Below are 20,664 nucleotides of genomic sequence, written 5' to 3'. Positions count from 1 at the left end.
AATTGAAATGTATTATTAAATTGAATGACTTGAACATGCAGCCTTTCAGATGAATATAACATGATGTTTGTTGCACCTAATGCCCACGTTAATTGACTATACTAATCACGAGGTTCAAATGATCAGCTATTCAACACTGTGTCACTGGAAGATATAATAAATTGTTCTTGAGACGATTTAGTCACTTCTTAAAAGATTTTACCAATTCACATCTTTTATGTGAAACATTAGAAAGGATTTTATGGAATATTTGACTTACAGCTATTAAAATAATTTTTATTAAAAAATCCATTATTTAATCCAGCTTCTTTCAATTCTACAATTGGACCCTTTTCTTCTTCATATAAGAAGGGGAAATGGTGATGGCATCGAATTGGAAGGGGGTGAAGATGGTGTTCTGAGCCCATGAGGTCATCTGGTCTTTTAAGATTGTTTGAAGATGGCTGGCCTAAAGCAGCTTTACCAACTCAACGCTGTAATATGATTTTATATGCATCAAGTGGCCTTGTCTTTAAGATTAGCATATCCCAATAGCTGCAATCCTATCCCTATGTTCTCTTCGTACAGAAGTAAAGGAAACATCAAAAAGGATGATTTCCCTCTCTGCCGTCGTTTTTTTTTTTGCTCTTCTTCCATCTCATCTCATGTTATTGACTACATGTATTGCTTCACATGAGATGGATGCCCAAGAGAGCCCACCAACCTTCTAAACGCAAGCCCAATAGCCATAGAGCAATCTAACCTTTGAGCAGGGATCCTCGAGACCCAAACATCTGCTCCAGGAGTATCACCATGGCCATGGCAAAGGATGCGTCGAGACCTGGCTGCACGATCAGGCGGAACACGTCGTGGCCAAGGGTGATGCCGTGGACAGACTCCTTCCTCTTGATCTCCGCCAACTGCTGCCGCCTGTCGTCGTAGACGGCGCAGCAGCGGTGCGAGTAGGAGCCCTCGATATCATAGGCAAGGCACGACTTGGCGCCGGAGCCGCAGGGGGTCACCCGTGCCAGTGCCTTGGAGTGCAGGAGGCCTGCGTGCTTCTTGACGGCAAACCGGGGATTGACGGCCTCCTCGCCGTTGTAAATTAGCCAGTGGTCACCGAGGCTAAGCTTCTGCATGTACAAATGAAGTGTCATGAGCCAAAATGTTCGGCATACTAACAAACACATACTGCTATTTCAGATTTTTAGCTTTAAATATTTTCAGACAAATTTTCTTATTAAAAAAATAAATGTATATATTCCCACAAACTACAATATTAGACAAAAAAAAAAAGGAGTAATATTCTTTGCTTTTCATTTTTAAGAAAAATCTTTTTTAAGTGTTTTGAAGAGGCAATTCTTTATTTCAATTTACACTTTTCGAAAACAAGCAACAGAAACAAAAGTTGCAGATCCACAAAAATGGGCCAGAAATCAATTAGGAACGAATTCAAGAACCCTATCATCGAAAACCCAACAACACACACTTCCAGATCCAGAGATCAGCCCCTTTTCCGTACCTTCCTCCGGATCGTGAGCAGCGGCCTCCCGGCGGCGTCCATGAGAACGACCTCACCTCTACTCCCCGCGGAGTAGTTATCGACTCGAAACACCAAGTTCCCCTTGGAGTCGTACACCGTGAACCCATTCCCGTTGAAGAGGAGCGACTTCCGCCACACGGTGAGCACCTCCGCCTCCGTGGCCCTCGCCCCGCCGGCGCAGGGGAACTCAGCCCTACGCAGCTCCGCGACCGCCGCCGCCGCCGCGTTGGGGTGCACCTTCGTCATCTTCGTCGAGAACCGAGAGCGATCGAGGAAGAGGAGGAGACGAACGAGCTCGCAGGCGAGAGCTATGATGGCGTGGATGAGCAAATGTGCGACATATATAGGTTCAACGGACGAGAACGCACGTGTGAGGCAGGTGAGGATGACATCCTCCGCGGCACTGGAGCACTAACGGAAGGATTATGTAGTTAATTGAGGAGGGTTTAGATTAACAGTAATAATAGTAATAAGGGAACCTGGTGCTAATTAAATGGGGATTCTCTAATTCATTGTGATTTAGATATAATGTTGCTTGCTAGTCCAATAGTCAAATAAACAATAGTTGAGCACTCTATTAGCATACTTAATTCTTGATATGAGACAGAGAGAGAGAGAGAGAGAATTTGAGGTTATTAAAAAGTACTGAAAAATTAAAAGTAATTAACCAATTGGAGGGAATTTATATGTATATGCTTGTAAGTATTTTCAATCTTTGTATCTTAATAGAAAGAGAAGAAAATAATTTATAAATATATAAAGTTGATATAATATGGAGAATCTGTGGAGCTAACTTGCATTAAAATCGATATCGAGTCATATTCATATCCTTTTGACTCTTAATTCAGATTTTAAATATAATAAATTGAGAGTCTAAATAATCATAATCTAATTCAACTTTTATAGTTGACTTTATGTTGTTGTAGCCATCAGAATAATATTTGATAAAGTATAAAAAATATTCTTTGAATAATTTATATTCGATGAATTCTGATGTGACGATTAGGAGATAAATATTTTCTATCAATGTGATAGTAAATTTGATTTTTTTTTTCACGAGTCCCAAATACTCACACTAACAAAATTAGTTTTTATTTTCTAGAGATAAAACTACATAAAAGAATTATTCTTAATTGATTTTTCCAATCTATTAATCATATGAAGCATGAAAACAAAAGGACATTACATTTGTTTCTAAAAGTGAAATAGAAATCAAAGTTGGATCTTAAAAATAGGCACTGCTTTGTTGATATGGGACCCGATTCATGTTCCAAAAAGATTGCAAGTGTTCGATTTTAACCTATTGCTTTATTGATTGGGAACTCGATTCCATTAATTTTAGGTCGGCCATGAATTGGATTATTTTACTTAGGTGGTGACAAATAAAACAGGTAAAGGTTACCTCCAATCGATTCCAATGTTGGGACGACGACACCGATTTGGAATATACATGTAATGCTCCTTGATAAAGAATATATTCGTGTGCCCACTGAGGAATTCTCCAAGGCATTAAGTGGGTGATGAAATGAATGAATCTTTACTCCACAATGGCCATCATCAACCAATCAAATTGCTTTGCAAGTTAGAATGCCAAATGCAACTCTCTCTTCTCTTCCTTTTGCCATCTGTTGTATTGTCCGGCAATCCTCTTCCTTAAATGTAAGTTTAGATTATTCTGTAATTGCTTTATTAGCTTAGAACTCATGACCATATGATATCAAGCCAAATTAACACAACTCTTGAGAGAAATTCTACCTTTTTTTTGTGTGCAAATAGTACATAATGAATTATATGATGATATTTCAGGCTCTCAAACTAATATAAGTTAGATATATTACTAACAGATTAATATTATAGATATAAAATTTATAATGGATCCAACAGTTAAATCTAATTAACTCATATGTATATATGTGTCCATAATGATTTATTTATCATGCAATATTATAATGTAATTTACGAAAAGATTATGAAACTTGACCTCATGTTATTGGATTGTGTTCTACCTAAAAATGTTATCAAACTAGTTTTCTGTAAAATTAGTTTTATTCCCTCATTTATTTGCAAGCTTGACCTCATGGTAAGAAGATCATATTCTGGCCTAATTTTCTTTAATTTACCATGAATCACTTGCTGATTAGATGGCACATTCTTGTCTGCATTTCTGGATTTGAAAGCACCAGATTAGGTACTAAAACTGATGATTCCTCACATAACATATATATAATTACTAGGGAAATATTAAAGCCTATCCTAGATGCCTTGTGTTTATTCAAGGCAAACCATTATTTTTACTTATGCTATATGAATCTAAAACCTCTTCTACTTGTGTGGTGGAAGCTTAATGACCCATCTAAGTTCAGAGAATTACTTTACAAAGTTAACTTTTTCAAGCAACACACTAAAATATGTTAGCTGTAACAAAAAAGTCCACTGCTGTAGTGGACTGAGCACTGAAGATAAAAGTCAGTCAAAGCTTAGACAAAGAGTGCCAATTAGATAGCATGAATTTACTCACCAAGTCATGCTTATAAAATAATGTTATCATCTTCTAATTTTTAGTTTAAATGGATCCAATTGCCAATGAACAAGATGCATCATGAGAGTAAAAGATAAATTATTAGTGCACCCAAAGCTAAATAAAGGTCAACCAAAGCTAACAGTCTTCTTATTAGTGCAACCTTAAACTATACATGACCTCATAGATTAACTTTAAATGGAAAATGTAGGTAGGAAAAGTCAACTGTGCAAGCAATATGTCACAGTGGTGGCAATCAAAAGAATGAGAACAGGATTCCAACTTTTGCAGAAGAAACAAAATCTAGGAAAGGAAGTAAAATGAAGCTTGTTCTATGCGTCAAGATCCCATTGGTTGTAGCACTTCATGGTCCCGAAGTGCTGTAGTTGAAGTCTTTATCTAAGGAATATTGTAAAAGACAATTGCTGGGAACACTACACCATGTGAAGGCAGGAGGGGGTGGTGGTGGTGGGGAGATGGCAGTGCAAATGTTAACAACTATGAAAATGATGCATGCACATGCTATCTCCAGGTAAAGAGGAAAAGAGGGAGGAGGAGGGGATGGTGGTGGTGCCTGCACAACAAAATCCACTGAACCTGTTTGTTTGTTTGTTCATGCACAGCTGCTTGTGCCTTGGTGATTCAAACCAATCCTTTCCTTTCCTCACAACAAAACAAGCTTGAGATTTTGTTCATGCATGGGCCAAATAAATCCTTTCCTGTATCAAGCGAGTTAGAAAGGTTGCTAGGATTTAGATCGTGTGATAATGTAATGCAAAAAGTAGTCTTCCTCACTGATTACATTTACTGATACATCTACCGAACCCTAAACATAGAATCAACCTTCACTAAGAAGCTTCATGGATGTTTGTCTGGAAACAGCTTTTTGCAGCCCCGGGATCATTGCTTGTCTTTGCAGGCAGTTCTCTTGGAGGGAGCTTTACCTTTGTGGAATGTAGTTAGCAAAGATCAACTACTGAGAATTGCTGTTCAGCAGAAAGGCTGCACTAACCTTCTTCACCTATGTTGATGGATACATCTACTGAACAATCAAGGCAGATTCAAGTTTCATTAAGAAGCACCAGAGATGTCTGTTAGAGCACTTCCTTTTTCGCATCATTCCTTGCCCTTGCAGATATTGCTCTTAAGTGGGTACTTGATCTCACATGGATTTTGTCGGCATTGCACACTCGGGAATGTAACTTATGACTCTCTGAAAAGAATCTAATCAACACCTACCTATAAGAGCGAGGATCCGCCTCCTGTGACTTCTCCAGCGAAAGGAGCTAAACATGAATTTATGCAGTAGCTGCAATGCCAAGAAAGAGCAGCCAGTGAAATTCCCACTTAAAAGTGTTGAGACAATAACACAATGTTTACTAGTCTATTGATCTTTGCAAGCATTACTATGTTCATCTCCTGCAGAATGTATGGTATATAGCCGCAAGCATTACGGTGCATATAAACTAGATGGAGTGTTGCAACATGTGGTTTATACATCAAGTGCGTGCAACACCTTTAGAGATTTCTCCTCGTGGATGGGGAGGCATGACAGCTAAAAGAAAATATTGGAAGAATTTGGAAGGAGTAAGGAGTGAATGATGTTGAAGAAGATGTCCAGATCTTATAGTTCCTTTTAGCATGCTGTGGAAGCTGTTGAAGGAATCATGTAGTTTTCAGGGGGTGACATCCTTGTGGTCTTCCACAGAGAAGAAGTGATGGGAGGAAGATGATCTCTAAAAGGGACATGTCAATCATTCTTCTTCCTTCCTATTCTGACCAATGAGAGGTTGGTCTTCAATCATCAGAAACTTGGCACAACAAAAATGTGATGATATGTCCTAAACTATGTCAGAGATGATAGATATCCTGTAGTGACATTATAAAAAATGTTGGGGAAGATGTCAGTGGGTTGGTCAGATTTGAATGAAATGGGTGTTTTCCATCAACAAAAATATGCTCATGCCAAAGATGAAATAGGTGAGGTGAGAAATTCTTCTCTCAAATATATATCTTATTGAAAATATTTGCGTAGTAGTGACATTAAATGTATAGTTTCCTGGTTTAGTTTTATTGGAAGTGAAAGAAAACTCAAATTGATTTATATAAGCTTGATCAATATATTATTATGATCTCCAACTTAATTGGGTGATTTTTCTATAAAAGTTATATTTTTTTTTCAAATAATGCTCATATTTGTATTTTTCTTAGGTAATATCTCATATTTTTTATAATTAAGTAAATATCCATCATTTTTTCACTTGTCACATTCGTTGGTGTCATCTGTCCTTTTCTACTTATTACGTCTATCGCATTCGCTCCTCTCACTAAGAGGTCCTTTTCTACTTATTGCGTCTATCGCATTCGCTCCTTCTCTCACTAAGAGGTCTTGTTGCTTTTTTACGATATTTTTCCTACTCATCATATTTATTACTTTCATTCTATTTCTCCCTTATTGTATTTATTGCCTTTGTCTTTTGCCATTATCACAATGTTGTGCCTTGCCCTACTCATGGTGAGAGGGGGAACCGAAAGGAGTGAGCAAACAATGTCAGGACGGTGAAAGTAACAAAGGCAATAGACAAAAAAAAAAGAGAATATTTTATGTGAATAAAAAAATAAAAATAATTATTGGGAAAAAACAAAGAAAAAGTTTCCTTCAAGGAAATGATCCATTTAAGTTAATAAGTTCACAGGATATGCTACGGTGTGAATCTACCATAGGATACATCACACTAAGGTATAACCTATGTTGATTTCAAAGTATTTTTGGGCCGGCCCAACATTATACATTTGGCCCACATAAAAACCGTATATTTATCAGGCAATTTCAATGAAAATTTAGAGGTAACGAAACCAATTTAATTAATTTAAACCAAGAACTAATTATTATAACATATAATATATTACTATTATTTATGCTGAGTCGGACACTACCGCGCTCTTTTTTTTGGGTTTTGTTTCTCCTTTTAATTGGGCGGTTTTCGTTCGGAGACGGGAAAATTTAAAGGAGCGAAGGGGAAAGGAGGGGAAAGCTTACGGCATTTGGGCTCAAACCGAGTGTAGCGTATACAAGACTCGGGATTGGAGGGAACCCGAGATGCGGGGCTTCGCGGCGGCTTCGGCTCCGCCTGCGAGGCGGCGGTGGAAGGGGCCGGCTGTGGCGGTGCTCGCTCTCGTCGTCGTTGTCTTCTCGCTCCTTGTCCCCCTCGCCTTCCTCCTCGGCATCCATAGCCACTTCCGCTCGGGTGAGTCACCGACACTGTTAGGGGTCGTTTCTCTTGTTCCGTCTCTCAGAAACCCTAAGTGTCTTTATCCGCTTCGGTGGTTTCTGCAGGTAAATTGGCTGGCGATCTCTTGCCCTCGGTGAGTCTATAATGCATCCGAGAAACATAAAAGATTTATGACTTTAATTCAAAACGTTCTAGTTGATTATAGAAATAAAGAAATAAAAATGTGCATGCATGATCTCATAATCTGTATTTGTGTACACAAAGGTGGCCATTCTGAGATATGGTTATATAGAATGACATAGCATATTATGATCACAGCTACAAACATGGGCAGCTTTATGAATTGATGTAGCTAGGTTCAAAGTTCAAATAGAGTCCTACATGCTGTATTATTCTGCTCAAGTCCATTTTACAGAATTAGTTGGAAGCCATTTGAAGTTGTCTGAAATTGATGTTAAAAGATCCTCAAGTTATTCTTTACTTGTTTTAGGATGTTCCCATATTTAACTGCTTATATGGTACCTAATTAGCAAAGAGAAAAAAGGAGATATCTATAATTAAATTAAGATGCTTTGGGTAATGTTTAAGTTCATTGTATTTATTACATCATATCAATAGGATCTTTTTAGTGTATTTATTCACTGGATTCGATGCTCTTGTGTGAAATTTCGTAGTGGTGCGCCAGATAATGTTTAAGGATAATATATCTATAGGATCCTATCAGAGTATCTATTCACTAGGTTCATTGTCCTAGGGTGTAATTTGGTAGCACTATGTATCATGGTATCTATGCTAGAATTAATATTTATGAAACAGCACAAGCATAGTAGCAAAAGTCCAAGCATTTATCTGTTTTGGTGCATCTTGTATTTTAATTCATACTCTCTTTAAGCTGACACAGTAGGAGCTCTACCAGAAAATGGAGTTTTGTTGCCTGTTTAGCTATCAGGTTTCTTGACTAGAATTTCACTTTTCTTAGTGGTTTGAGTTATCTATTGAGGAGAGAATGGTTAAGGTTTTCACTAACGGTTCATAGTTCAATTGAAATGGAATAACTAAAATCACTAACTCACTGGCCTTCATAAAATAGAATTCTGTAATCATCTAGAACTTTTTGAATTAAAGTCAATAATTAAACAAATCATTAAAATTAAGAATTTAAAATGTTGTTGCATTATTTTTATTCAGGTCACTGATATACAAACATCACGAGTCAAGTTCCCTGGTTTAAAATAGCATCAAGACATAAATTGCTGACAACTAGAGGTGAAGTGATTTTGCGGTAGTCTTAAGGCTTCCCGTTCAAGATTATTAATGATGGCATCCAAATTTTAACATTGAAGAAGTCTAAATTATTGACAAAAGACTTTTCCCTCCTTGTAAAGTACAAAAATTGATTTGATTATTTTTTTATACTACTGGTTGTACAATATTAACAACAATTGCTTAATACTTGAAGCCTTTGACTCTGCACCTCTGAGGAAGTCAAATAATGATGTAAAGTGCTTCATATAGATTTTCATAAGAGTATCTGTGTGCGCCAAATTCAATTGTGGGGACCTGCTTTGTGAAGTGCTTTAGTAGTTACAGTTGACTTTTTTTTGGGCAAAATAACCTCATCTTGAACTTTTAGACATTTAATATAGCCAACTGTGTTAACATATTAGTAGCAATTATTGGTCTGCATTTTCTAGTTGGGCCTTAGTAGCTAGATTAAATTTTGTGGTTCGCCACTATTTAGAATTTGCATTGTTTTCTTTTCCTTTTATTAAATTAGATCAGTTTTTTTTGTTGCTTACAACATCCACACTTCTGATACTGCTATAAGAATGTTAATTTTCTCATTGCTTAACATCAGGAAGTTAAGAATAATCACATTACCAATTTTAGTAGCCTTGGTGTCCAATCCACATCAAAGAGAAATAGTACTACATCCAACTTTCGACCAGTGAATGTGACATTTCACGAAGAAAAAAATACTAGGAGCCACCACAAATCAGAAGATGTCACCTCTCAAATGAAAGGTATGTGGATTTTAATTCTCAGTCCCATAATTTGCATTTGTGACATTAACCACCTCATATTTGTAATAAGGAGTTGAGTTTTATTTGAAGAAATATATACATTTAATGCAATTAAAATAAAAAATGTGTCCCTCTAAAACTTCACAATTGCATCAAAATTCTATAAATTTTGTTGAAATATCCTTTATATATATTTTTAATGTGCATCCTCTATTTTAAGCTTTTTTTACATATGCCCTTTTGAGGGACTTATATGCAAAAACTTGCACCCATGAAGCTAAAGATATATTTTTGCATGTCTATAATGGAAAAATCATTTATGGAAAGACACCCAGTATTTTAAACGGGTGTTTATGTAATTACAATATCCTCTGGGGTCTAATCTGAAAGGATTGTTGTGCAAAAATGCACCAGTTTTCTTGAAAATGGCACTGATTATGTTGGGATGACCACTATAAACCGACCAATGATGTATATTATCTTCGCTGGCTTGATCTTTCTTCTATTATTTCATTTACAGGAGTTGACTTTTCTATGTTGTCTGTTGTGTGCAGCTTATTCTACATCACAATTAGCTCCATCAGAGCCACTTCCAACTTTGAGTGCTAGAGTAAGATATTGTTATCGAGTAACAGCAAACATTCATGTTTTAATTGCTTACATTTGTTTAAAATGAACTTAAATAAAAGTAAATATGAGTTGAATAATACATCTGATGTGTTACTAAGCTCTCTTTTGCCGAACAAAATATTCTCAGCAAGGTAGTTCCTTAACTTTAATTATTCCCTAATTTTATTTTTTATATTTTATATTCAGATTAATGAATTTTAAGAAAGCACTTGGCACCATAAATCTCATTCTGACCTTTATAATTTTCGGGATAACTTGTATGCATAATTCTTTAGAATAATGACAGTTCTACCGAGAACAAGTTTGGCAGTTTGCTGGGTTATGAAAGTGGAAGACCTTGTCAACCTAAATTTGGGACTTACTGCCTCTGGTCCATAGAAAATAGAGAAGCAATGAAGGATTCTTATGTGAAGAGACTCAAAGATCAGCTTTTCATTGCCAGAGCTTACTATCCAATCATAGCTAAACTTCATGGGCAAGAGAAATTAACACGTGAAATAAAGCAGAATATTCAGGATCATGAGCACATGCTTATGGTGGCTATTTTAGATACAGATCTTCCACCGGCGTAAGTGATTTTCTTTGGTTTTTGTTAGAAATTTCATCTTTTACTATTACATGCCTTATTTTTATTTATGGTCTTGATGTTGTTCATATGAAACCTTATTATGCGAGAATCTATTTACTGAGCAGTCAGATCCAAGGAGTACCATTGTTGCACTAATAGATGGTTGGAATCCTCATCTCAGCCATCCTGAGTTTCTAAGAGTAGAATGGATCAACTAGGAATATATTAGTCAGGGCGAAAGACTTACAGCATTTTCTCTTGTTGTCAGTGTTGGAAAGAAGATAGATAGAATGGATCAAACAATTGCAAGAGCCAAGACATGCACAACAGATTGCAATTATCCTGAAAAAAAGCTTAGGCAAATACTGGATTCCACTGAGGATGAAGCCAATTTCCATATGATGCAGAGTGCATTCCTCTATCAACTTGGTGTTCATACCATGCCCAAAAGTCTCCATTGTTTATCTATGAGATTAACAGTAGAATATTTTAAGTCATCATCGAGGGATATGGAGCACTTGCAACCAAGCAAAACTGGCGGCTCAAAATTATTTCACTACGTCATTTTCTCGAGGAATGTATTGGCAGTTTCAGTAGCTATAAATTCAACAGTGGTGAATTCTAAGGTATGGGAACTGTTCCTTTTTTCTTTTGAGGTACTTCTGTGGAATGGATTATGTCTTATAGCCATTGATTATCTTGTTTGTCCATGTTTCATTAGGTCACTAGAAATATTATTTTTCACATTGTAACCGATGCTCAAAACTACTATGCTATGAAAGTCTGGTTTGCCAGACACTCTTTTGAAGAGGCAACCATTCGTGTCATCAACCTCGAAGAGCCTAACCTGCAGAATCTCAAGGAGGGTCTAGTGCAGCTATCATTGTCTGAAGAGTTCCGTGTCTCTATCCGCAAAAAAGACCAACCAGCTGCACACATTAGAACCGAGTACATATCAGTATTTGGTCACTCACACTTTCTTCTTTCAGATATATTTAGGAGTCTGAAGAAGGTGGTGGTTTTGGACGATGATGTGGTTGTTCAGCGTGACCTATCACCACTATGGAGCCTTAACATGGAAGGGAAAGTGAATGGTGCCATGGAGTTTTGTGGCATGAGACTGGGACAGCTGCAAGCATATCTGGGCAAAAATAACCATAATGCAACTTCTTGTGTCTGGATGTCTGGACTAAATGTTGTTGATTTAGAGAAGTGGAGGGAGCATAATGTCACAGGGACATACCTGCAGCTACTCCAGAATGTAAGAAATTTACTGCATTGCTTTTAACTGTTTCTTTTCAATGCTCAAGAATTTGAGGTCTACAGTGAAGAGGGCATTGTTTTTTCTCTCTTAGATATGTATTCAGGAAAGTCAGCTGCTTTCATCCATTGCTGAATTTAGAACCAGACAATGTTCTTTTTTGTGGCTTAAATATAACGGCATTTAGTATTTTGTTTGTTTCATTCAATCTCAGTTTTGATATTTGCATCTTTTCTTTAGGTCAATAAAATTTTGCCCGCCTTGGGTCCCTTTCTCATTGAGGATCAAATCTATCCAATTCTTTCCTGTTTTAATTGTATAGATAGGCTTCTCTGGAGAATGCTAGATATTACCTCTGTAGTGGTGATCTAAATGGATACCCCTACTTTGGTTTTCTTCTCAACATGGATAAATTCTATTCAAATTTTCCACAAATAAATTGTAAAGATGGGCTTATCTGAAGAATGCTAGATATTGACTCTGTAGCATTATCTAAATTGATACAGGGTCTGATTGGTGACTACTCTCTCTTGTAAATGGCATAGAACTGTGCCTAGATTTTCGATGCCTAACCCGAGTTTGTATTGAGGCTCACTGATATGTAGTTTTATTTCCCTACTGACATTTTTTTTTTCTTCCCATCATGACAGTTGCAAACGAATGGTGAAGTATCTTGGAGAGCTGCAGCACTACCAGCGAGCTTACTTGCATTCAGCAATCTCATATACCCTCTAGAGAAGAAGTGGATTCTATCAGGTCTTGGCTATGACTATGGAATCGGTGAGAATGCTATCCAGAGTGCTATATTACTGCATTATAATGGCAATATGAAACCTTGGCTTGACCTAGGCATACCAAAATATAAATGGTACTGGAAGAAATTTCTTGCACCTGGCAGTCGGTTCATGGACGAGTGCAAAGTAATCTTATAGCTCGCATCATTGGAGCTTATGAAATTTTTGGATATTCAGGATTTAGGCAAGGGACTGATAATTTTATAATTTGTCATCAAGAAGGTTTGGATTATGCATTGACATACTCGGAAAATGAAGCTAGGTAATAAATCTTGCAGAAGCAGAATAAATGAATGATAACATAAAAGGGCCACGAGGGAGTCTCTTGGAAGTGCCGAAAATACGACATTGGTTCACTGTAGTTGAGAGATGTTTGAGGGTATGGCATTTGTAGTTGCCAAGTGGGATGAGGATTTCAAACGATGATTGCACATTAGACATCATACCAATGTTTTCCGCAGACGACGGATGTTTGAAGTCGGTGCAAATCTTGATTTCACCTTTCTCCATCTGGAAGTGGCTGACCGTATTGTCCATATTGCTCTGTGGATTGTTCCTCTAATCTTCTCCCACATTTTATTCTCTGGTAACTTTTGATTCCCAATGAGGGCCATGTCCTATTCATTTCGAAGTCAGTTTCTCTGTTACATGATATTTTTATTTGCATATGGGAAGCGTTTAACACTTTGTGGTGTCGGAGTTGAATCATCAGATTTCATCTTGTTTGCGACTGGGAACAGTTGCATAAAGAAGACGTAATATGTTATATAGCCTCGTGATATGCTAAAATTTGGAGTTGTAGGCATGCCAGGCGATATCATGAATCAAAATATTCACTGCATTGCCAGAACCAGGTGACATAATTCTGTGATGTTAATTGCTGCATTGGCGATGAACTTGACAGGCCCAAGGAGCGGTACGAAGAATGAATGTTTAGTTTGTAGATGCTGCTGCTGCTGCGTAGAACAATACTCTTTGAGTTTTTTAGATGCGCAGATTTTAGATTAACCTGAATCTTTTATACGTTACATTGATGTTCTTAATGCTCCATTAGTGACTATGATCGGCAGCTTTGACTCGTAGAATCCATCGTGTTCATTGCTGGTAGTCAATTCTGATGTTTCATCACATGATTGATTGGACCAGAAGTGATTGCCTCTCACTGCACGAAAAGGTTAAATAGAAAACCTATTTCACAATAAAAACTTTAACAATCACAAACGCATATGATTTATGAAATAAGATTGCAACAATTGTTGCTACAGCTTTCCGATAACCAGCCAAGAGGCAAAAAAAAAAAAAAAAAATTTTTTTTTTCTCAACAACAAAAATAATAAATAGAAGGCCCTCAAAAGAGCCACTTATATCGGTCTTCCCCTCCTCCCCCCATCACTACCCTCACTTATACCAGCTTAGCTATCTGTTCCCCGCGACCTTGCGCCTAAACGTAGGACGGCGGCTTCGGAAGATTGGCAACGTCGCCACAGAGCAGCGCGTTGTCCGGCATGTTGTACTCATCCCTCAGGGACCTCGCCGGCGACTGCACGGTGAAGTAGAGCTGCTGCCCCAAGTAGCGCCTCTCCCACAGCTCCGACCGCAGGTTCCACATCCCGGCGTTGTCGAACGTCAGCATGACCGCCGACCACGACCTCTGGTACACCTGGATCGTGTGCCGGCTCACCGCGTCGAGCAGGTTGTAGGTTTTCCGGCTCGCCGGCGTCCACTTCCCATGCCCCATTCTGCACCCAGTCGAATGTGATCACATCAAGTTCACTTGTACGTGTCATTTTGGAATCGCAAATCACATGTACGTAGCTAGGTGGTGTAATTACTGGTCACTAGCTCACCCGACGGGGAAGAAGGAGTAGCCATCCAGGTGGTAGGCCTGCATGCTCCTCTCAGGGTTCTCAAAGATGATCTCGACGAATGTCCGGAAGGTTGTGTTTACGACGTTAGGCGCGAGCTTGATCTGGGCGCCGTCGGCCGGCGGTTCGTCGCTGATGATGTCGTACTTGAACACCTTGTCGGCGATGCCGTAGTACTCGGCGAGCTTGAGCGGCGTGTCGGTGTCCTGGTGCGACACGCCGTTGAGCGCATAGCGGCGCTTCCCGTCGACGTTCCCGATGGTGTTGACGAGCCTGATAGTGCGGGTGATGTTGATGCTGCCGTAGTGGTAGGATCCCTGGGGGTTGGGGCGGGCGGCGCTGGCGGTGAGGTTCCACCGGAAGGAGCGCCACTGGTTGAACGACCAGGCCCAGCCGGCTGGCCCCTCTGGTAGATCCTGCGACGGCGGAGTTTGGGAGCCAGCGTAGCGCACGATGCCGGTGACGGTCAGCATGTACTTGGTGAAGCGAGAGGAGGCCACCATGTAATAGTCCCTGGGCGATTGGTTGGCGGTGACAAGCACCGAAAGGCACTGCCCGACGTGGATGTCGAGGGAGTCGTAGTTGTTCTGCACGGTGTGCGAGCCGTCCATCTCGACGAGCGTCATCGAATGGGACTGGATGCGGAAGTTGAGTGTTACCTTCATGCCGATGTTGCAGATGCGGTAGCGGTAGGTCTTCTTGGCCTCCATGGTGAAGAGCGGGGGTTCGTCCTTGCCAGCGCCGTTCTTTCCAGAGTGGCCGTTGATTAGAAGGCCAGCTGGGCGGCCGACGGCGCGGCCGGCGTCGAGGATCTTCTCGAGGATCTTGTGGCTCTTGGTGTACCAGTCGCCGATAAGGACGGTGTAGTCGTCGGCGGGGTCATCAAAGGGGACGGGGATGAGGAGGCGGCTGTTGACCCGGAGGCCGCCGAAGCCGCCGACGGCCCGCTGCATGCCGAGGGTGGGAAAGTAGACGAAGCTGCCGATCTGGTCCTTGACCTGGAAGTGGTAGGTGAAGTTTTTGCCGGGAAGGATGGGGCAATTGCTGCCCGCCGTGCCGTCCTGCCATGAGTTCTTCCTCTGCTGGATCCCATTCCTGCAATTGAGAGAGAGATGATTTGATTGGATCGCCATTGTCATCATATCAAGAGCTTATCAGTATATAGTGAATCATGTCTTCGGCATGCATGAAAGATGCAGGGGAGGACGAACCATGTGAAGAGGAAGGGCTCATCGAGGTTGTTGTAGACGTTGATGACGATGTTGTTATTGGTGGTGGAGTTGATGTTGGGGCCGGGGAACTCGCCGTTGATCAGAATGCCCTGCTGCGGGACGCCAAGAGGGGAGATGGTGCCGTAGCTCACGTTCCACGTGAAGTAGAGGTACGGGTCCTCGGCGCGCACAGCCGAGAGGCCGAGAAGAGAGAGCAACACGACGAACGCCGCCCGCAACATCTTCTCCTCCTCCTCCTTTTCTCCCTTCGTCCTCCAAGAGAGCAGCATGGAGACCTCTGTCTGTCTTCCTCTGGTAAGCTGGTGGAGAGGAGGTGACGGTGGTGGTGGTGGAAGGCATAGAGGGGAAGGAAGGAGAGCCCTTTTAAGCCTGGCATCCACGGAGCCAAGAACAGATGGGCAGCTTCCGCGGCCTGCTCGGGCCACGACGCTCGTTCAAAGGCTTTCTCTCGTTCACTCATTCTCCGCGCTTGCCGTGCTCGCAGTGAACTGCTTCTTCCAAGTTTATGGAGAGAGGAGGGAGCGCGCGACAAGGACGGGGAGAAACGAGCGAGAAATAGATGAATACCTGTGTGCGAGTTGATCCGTGTGCGAGTTACGTAGTCACATGCAGTGATGCCGAATCCATGGATCGGACCAAATTACAGCACAGTTATAATATCTATTATAACATTGATCTGATACACTAATATTCTCAAGGAGTTCACGGAGTCATTTGATCCGGTTTGAAATTTCCGGAATCCAACCGGACCGAACCGGGAGCTACATGGAATTGGGTCAAATAAACCCTTCATTTCGCGAGAGATAAGCCCAAGGCCGACAAGATCCACAGTCCCAACCATGGCGCAGACGAGGAGGACCAGTGGGCCGCCCGCGACGGCGTTTGTGGCGGCGGAAGTGGAGGAGCAGCCCGGTGCCGCACCCTTCCCCTGGTCGACGATGAGGCTGACGCCCCCCACGGCGGCAGCGGTGGCGCTCTTCGCCCTGCTGGTGCGCGTGCTCGTGTCCCTGGGCTCGTACTCGGGGCAAGGCACGCCGCCCATGTACGGGGACTACGAGGCGCAGCGGCACTGGATGGAGATCACCCTCCACACGCCCGCTGCCGAGTGGTACCGCAACACCACCGCCAACGACATCGCCTACTGGGGCCTCGACTACCCCCCGCTCACCGCCTACCAGAGCCTCGCTCACGCTCTCCTCATCAACGTCTCCCTCCCCCAGTCCCTCGCCCTCTCTTCATCCCGCGGTTTCGAGTCCCACCAATCGTAATTTCTGAACGAAACCCCCTCACTCTTTGCTCACTCTTCTTGATTGATCGTTGGATCCTCGCAGGAAGCTGATGATGAGATGGACGGTGTTGTCGTCGGACTTGTTGGCATTCTTTCCAGCGGCGATCTACTACGTGTGGGTTTATTTTCAGCGCAATGTTGGTGGTGATGGAGAGGAAAGGTCGGCGCCGTGGTTGCTAGCGATGATACTGCTTAATCCTTGCTTGATCCTCGTTGATCATGGCCATTTTCAGGTCCTTAAGCCCTAAAGCTCAAGCTTTGGTTGAAACTAGGTTTTTTTTCCCAGGTCAACTGGATGATTTATCACCTTGAGATCCCTAAAGGGCATTATCACCAAAATTTTCCAGTGTTGTTGGTAGAGTCTTCTTGTTTCTTCTTCTATCCCTCCTCCCTCAGCTTGGCACCTACCCTAACCACTGCACTTCAATTTGTATGTGTCCAACCCACCATCAATAATTATCTCTCATTTTTTCTCAACTAAAGCTACTCGTATGAGTTCTTGGATGCATACTAAAAGTACACTTCTCTTTCTCTGTGCATCCTGAAACCGATAATTTCATTGACTCACTGCATTATCAATGACAATTAAAATTATCGGCTTCCATCTTATCTCATTTGATGCCATCTTTAACTTATAAATGCAAATTTCTTTTCTATCTTTCCAACACCCTTATTTCAGCTAACACTAAAATTTTGGACTTGTTTCTTCCTGCTTGCTCAACGTTCTTATTGCTGAAGGAAATTTTCATTTTTTTAATTCTGGGTTTAACTAAGGTCGGCTAGTGCATGGACTTCTTTACCCCTTGTAGATATTGCAATCACCAACTCTTAATTTTGGATATTTTCTGTAGTTTTTTGTGCTCTGTCATTGGTGCTTCTGTTTATATCTCCAATAAACATTCATTCTTTTTCTTGCATATGCTGATGCAGTCTGAACCATTTGGTAAACTTTGTATTCTGTTGCATCTTGTTGGATCTAATTATAAGCAAAATGAGTCATGTAGAAGAGTGTTGATATGACCAATCTATATATTTCTCTTATCTTGCCTTGGTTTATGTATGTCGTAGGGCCAAATTTTAGCATTTTTAATCTGAGAACTGGTTGAGTTTTTTTCTTAACTATCCCTTTTTCCAGTACAACTGCATCAGTCTTGGCTTTACACTTGGAGCTATTGCAGCTGTCCTGTCTCAAAATGATTTTGCTGCTTCTGCTCTCTTCAGTCTTGCAATCAATCACAAACAGGTATTTCTTAGTTCTTAAATATGCTAATGCTGTTTCCTTGAATTTTTTTTCTTTCATATGTCTTTTAGTCCTTACATATGTTATTAAGGCATGAAATGCTCTTGACTAATCTAGTAATGCTGTAAGTGACAACTGATGGAACTTGTTCTTTTATGTGGATGCCAGTAAGCTAGGCATGCTAGTGTTTCTTTTCTAGTGACGTATAACAACTTTGAACAATATGTGATGAGTGTTCTATCCAAGTATATTGTCCTCTTATTAAAACCCATCATATCATCTTTATTGTTTTGAAATATTTGGCGATATTTCTCTACTTGTGTTGCATACTGCACTTAAGACTTGTGCATCCAGTCTGAGTACTTCCAGATGGTGGGTTAACTAAATGGTTCAGATTGCAACAAATTTGACCTTTATGCAAAAAAAATTTCTGAAATTTAAACTATTTACTCTAATGAGCTTTTCTTATCTTAGTTACTGTTGTATTTCTTTCAGTTTTATTGATTTTATGGAACATATGCTTGGGTTTGCAGATGAGCTTATACTTTGCACCAGCATTTTTTAGCCATCTACTTGGGAAATGCCTCAGACGCAAAAATCCTATTTTTGAGGTCATGAAGCTTGGCCTCATGGTTATTGGAACCTTTGCTCTTGTTTGGTGGCCTTACTTATATTCTATTGAATCAGTGATGGAGGTAAACATATGTTTTTATGCTCTCTGATTAATGATAGAAATCCGCATGATTTCTTAAGTCCTGGTTTGCTGAGTCATTGCACTCTATTTAAAATTAGTCCAATCCGCTCATTTCCCAATTACATGATGTTCTGTTGAATTCTTGCTTTTCTTCAGTTTTGCTACCTCCATTTATCTCTATCCATAATCGAAGCCCTTCATTAATATAAACAGGTTCTTAACCGATTAGCTCCTTTCGAGAGAGGAATATTTGAAGATTATGTCGCCAACTTTTGGTGTAGCACCTCGGTGGTTATAAAGTGGAAGAGGATCTTCACAATACATTCGATGAAATTCCTTAGTCTCATCACGACAATTTTGGCCTTCCTACCTTCATTTGTTCAGCAGTTGAAGACTCCGAGTGATCAGGGGTTCCTCTATAGTTTGCTAAATAATTCATTTTCATTCTATTTGTTCTCTTATCAAGGTGTGCTTCAAATTCTGTCTTTGCTATTATTATATTCTCTATTAGTAAAAGCATGTCAAATTTAGAAATTTGAGATCTAACTTGCGTCTTCATGTTGGCAGTGCACGAGAAATCAATCCTACTACCTCTTTTACCTGCAAGCCTTTTAGCACTACAAGAACCTCTGCTTTTTGGGTGGTTAATGCACTGTGCTTTATTATCCATGTATCCTCTTCTTCGCCGTGATCGGTTATTGTTGCAACATGGAGCAGTTCTTTCTCTCTTCGGTCTTATCTTCTTCCCACCCCATGGAAACCATGTCACAAAGGCAGACAAATTATCCACCAAAGAGAAAGCACTTATCGCATTAGGATTGTCTTGTTCCATTGTATTACATTTGGTGTACTTGTGTTTCCAGCCTCCAAAAAAATATCCTTTCCTCTTTGAGGCCCTGATTATGTTTTTCTGCTTCTCTCAGTTTGTGGCCTTCACTATCTACACTAACTTTAAGCAGTGGATGCTATTGGACCACTCTTCTTGGGCAGTGAGAGTCAAAAAGGATCTTTGATCACACAATTTTACTTCTTGTAACTGACATCAAATTGTTAATTCTCCTTTTTTGCATGTTGTGTTACTGCATTCTTCACTTCATTTTGCTGTGCTATTGTGATTTGCTCAAGGTGCATCTTATGTAGGTCATACTTGAACATCATTGTGTAGACTAGCTTGAAATGAGAAACGTCTCTAACCTGTCTGAGAATGGTGTCCAAACAAGCTCTTCTTTACTACGTGAAAGCGATAGATGCTTACTCTAAGTAGCTAAGTTATGAGCTCATTGTGGTGGTCCAAACAATCTTCACCCAGTCACAACGAATCCAGAGATCGGCATGTGTCGATGGACCCCAATAATTCGACCACTCGTACTGTATTCATCCTCCTTTTGTCGGCCCAAACGTAATTTTTTTGGGGACGATACGATAGCATGGCACACTTTCTCAAGCAGTCGCATCCACCGTTCCTTTATTTAATTTGAATATGTGATTAGGTCTCAAGATAATGGAAAATAGTATCCTATAATTCTGAATCCATTCTTATGTTGTGCGTCTCGTCCATGCGGTCTAAGTAATAAAGAGAAACTAGTTTTAGAGGTAGGAATACTTTGGAGGTATTTTATGTACGTGCATTCCAATGGTCGGTCCTTCAAAACCCATGCAGCCATACTCACCCATTCAATCTATCTGCAATATAATAGCCTAAACATTGAATGCTGTCGTTCCACGACATCCCACCGTTTCTTTGACCCTCTCTCTATATCTCTCGCTCTCTCTCCAGCCTCATCACGGAGGCGAA

At 40.4% G+C, this 20,664-nt stretch overlaps 4 protein-coding genes across 4 annotated transcripts; 2 read left to right on the top strand and 2 right to left on the bottom strand.

The window, feature by feature from the left end:
- Nucleotides 1-481: 481 nt before the first annotated feature.
- LOC135674923 (protein LURP-one-related 8-like) lies at nt 482-1,849 on the bottom strand. Its single transcript, XM_065185187.1, has 2 exons — nt 1,502-1,849; nt 482-1,112 (listed from the first exon to the last, which is right to left on the bottom strand). Exons 1-2 carry the CDS (start codon nt 1,766-1,768, stop codon nt 738-740), a joined length of 642 nt encoding a protein of 213 aa, XP_065041259.1. The 5' UTR covers nt 1,769-1,849; the 3' UTR covers nt 482-737.
- Nucleotides 1,850-7,014: 5,165 nt separating this feature from the next.
- LOC135673285 (probable galacturonosyltransferase 7) lies at nt 7,015-13,234 on the top strand. Its single transcript, XM_065182139.1, has 8 exons — nt 7,015-7,288; nt 7,378-7,406; nt 9,132-9,297; nt 9,852-9,907; nt 10,203-10,495; nt 10,764-11,121; nt 11,217-11,756; nt 12,407-13,234. Exons 1-8 carry the CDS (start codon nt 7,141-7,143, stop codon nt 12,686-12,688), a joined length of 1,872 nt encoding a protein of 623 aa, XP_065038211.1. The 5' UTR covers nt 7,015-7,140; the 3' UTR covers nt 12,689-13,234.
- A 522-nt stretch (nt 13,235-13,756) lies between these two features.
- On the bottom strand, nt 13,757-15,974 carry LOC135673286 (L-ascorbate oxidase homolog). Its single transcript, XM_065182140.1, has 3 exons — nt 15,627-15,974; nt 14,398-15,510; nt 13,757-14,289 (listed from the first exon to the last, which is right to left on the bottom strand). Exons 1-3 carry the CDS (start codon nt 15,914-15,916, stop codon nt 13,992-13,994), a joined length of 1,701 nt encoding a protein of 566 aa, XP_065038212.1. The 5' UTR covers nt 15,917-15,974; the 3' UTR covers nt 13,757-13,991.
- Nucleotides 15,975-16,445: 471 nt separating this feature from the next.
- Nucleotides 16,446-19,938, top strand: LOC135673284 (probable dolichyl pyrophosphate Man9GlcNAc2 alpha-1,3-glucosyltransferase). The gene is made up of 6 exons (XM_065182138.1): nt 16,446-16,911; nt 16,979-17,168; nt 18,071-18,178; nt 18,709-18,870; nt 19,083-19,335; nt 19,437-19,938. Exons 1-6 carry the CDS (start codon nt 16,487-16,489, stop codon nt 19,880-19,882), a joined length of 1,584 nt encoding a protein of 527 aa, XP_065038210.1. The 5' UTR covers nt 16,446-16,486; the 3' UTR covers nt 19,883-19,938.
- The last annotated feature ends 726 nt before the right edge of the window (nt 19,939-20,664 follow it).

This window comes from Musa acuminata, chromosome BXJ1-5, assembly GCF_036884655.1.
Source record: "Musa acuminata AAA Group cultivar baxijiao chromosome BXJ1-5, Cavendish_Baxijiao_AAA, whole genome shotgun sequence".
NCBI classification, from domain to species: Eukaryota; Viridiplantae; Streptophyta; class Magnoliopsida; order Zingiberales; family Musaceae; genus Musa; species Musa acuminata.
Note: the sequence above shows the minus strand (reverse complement) of the source record. Positions and strands in the feature narration are given on the sequence as shown.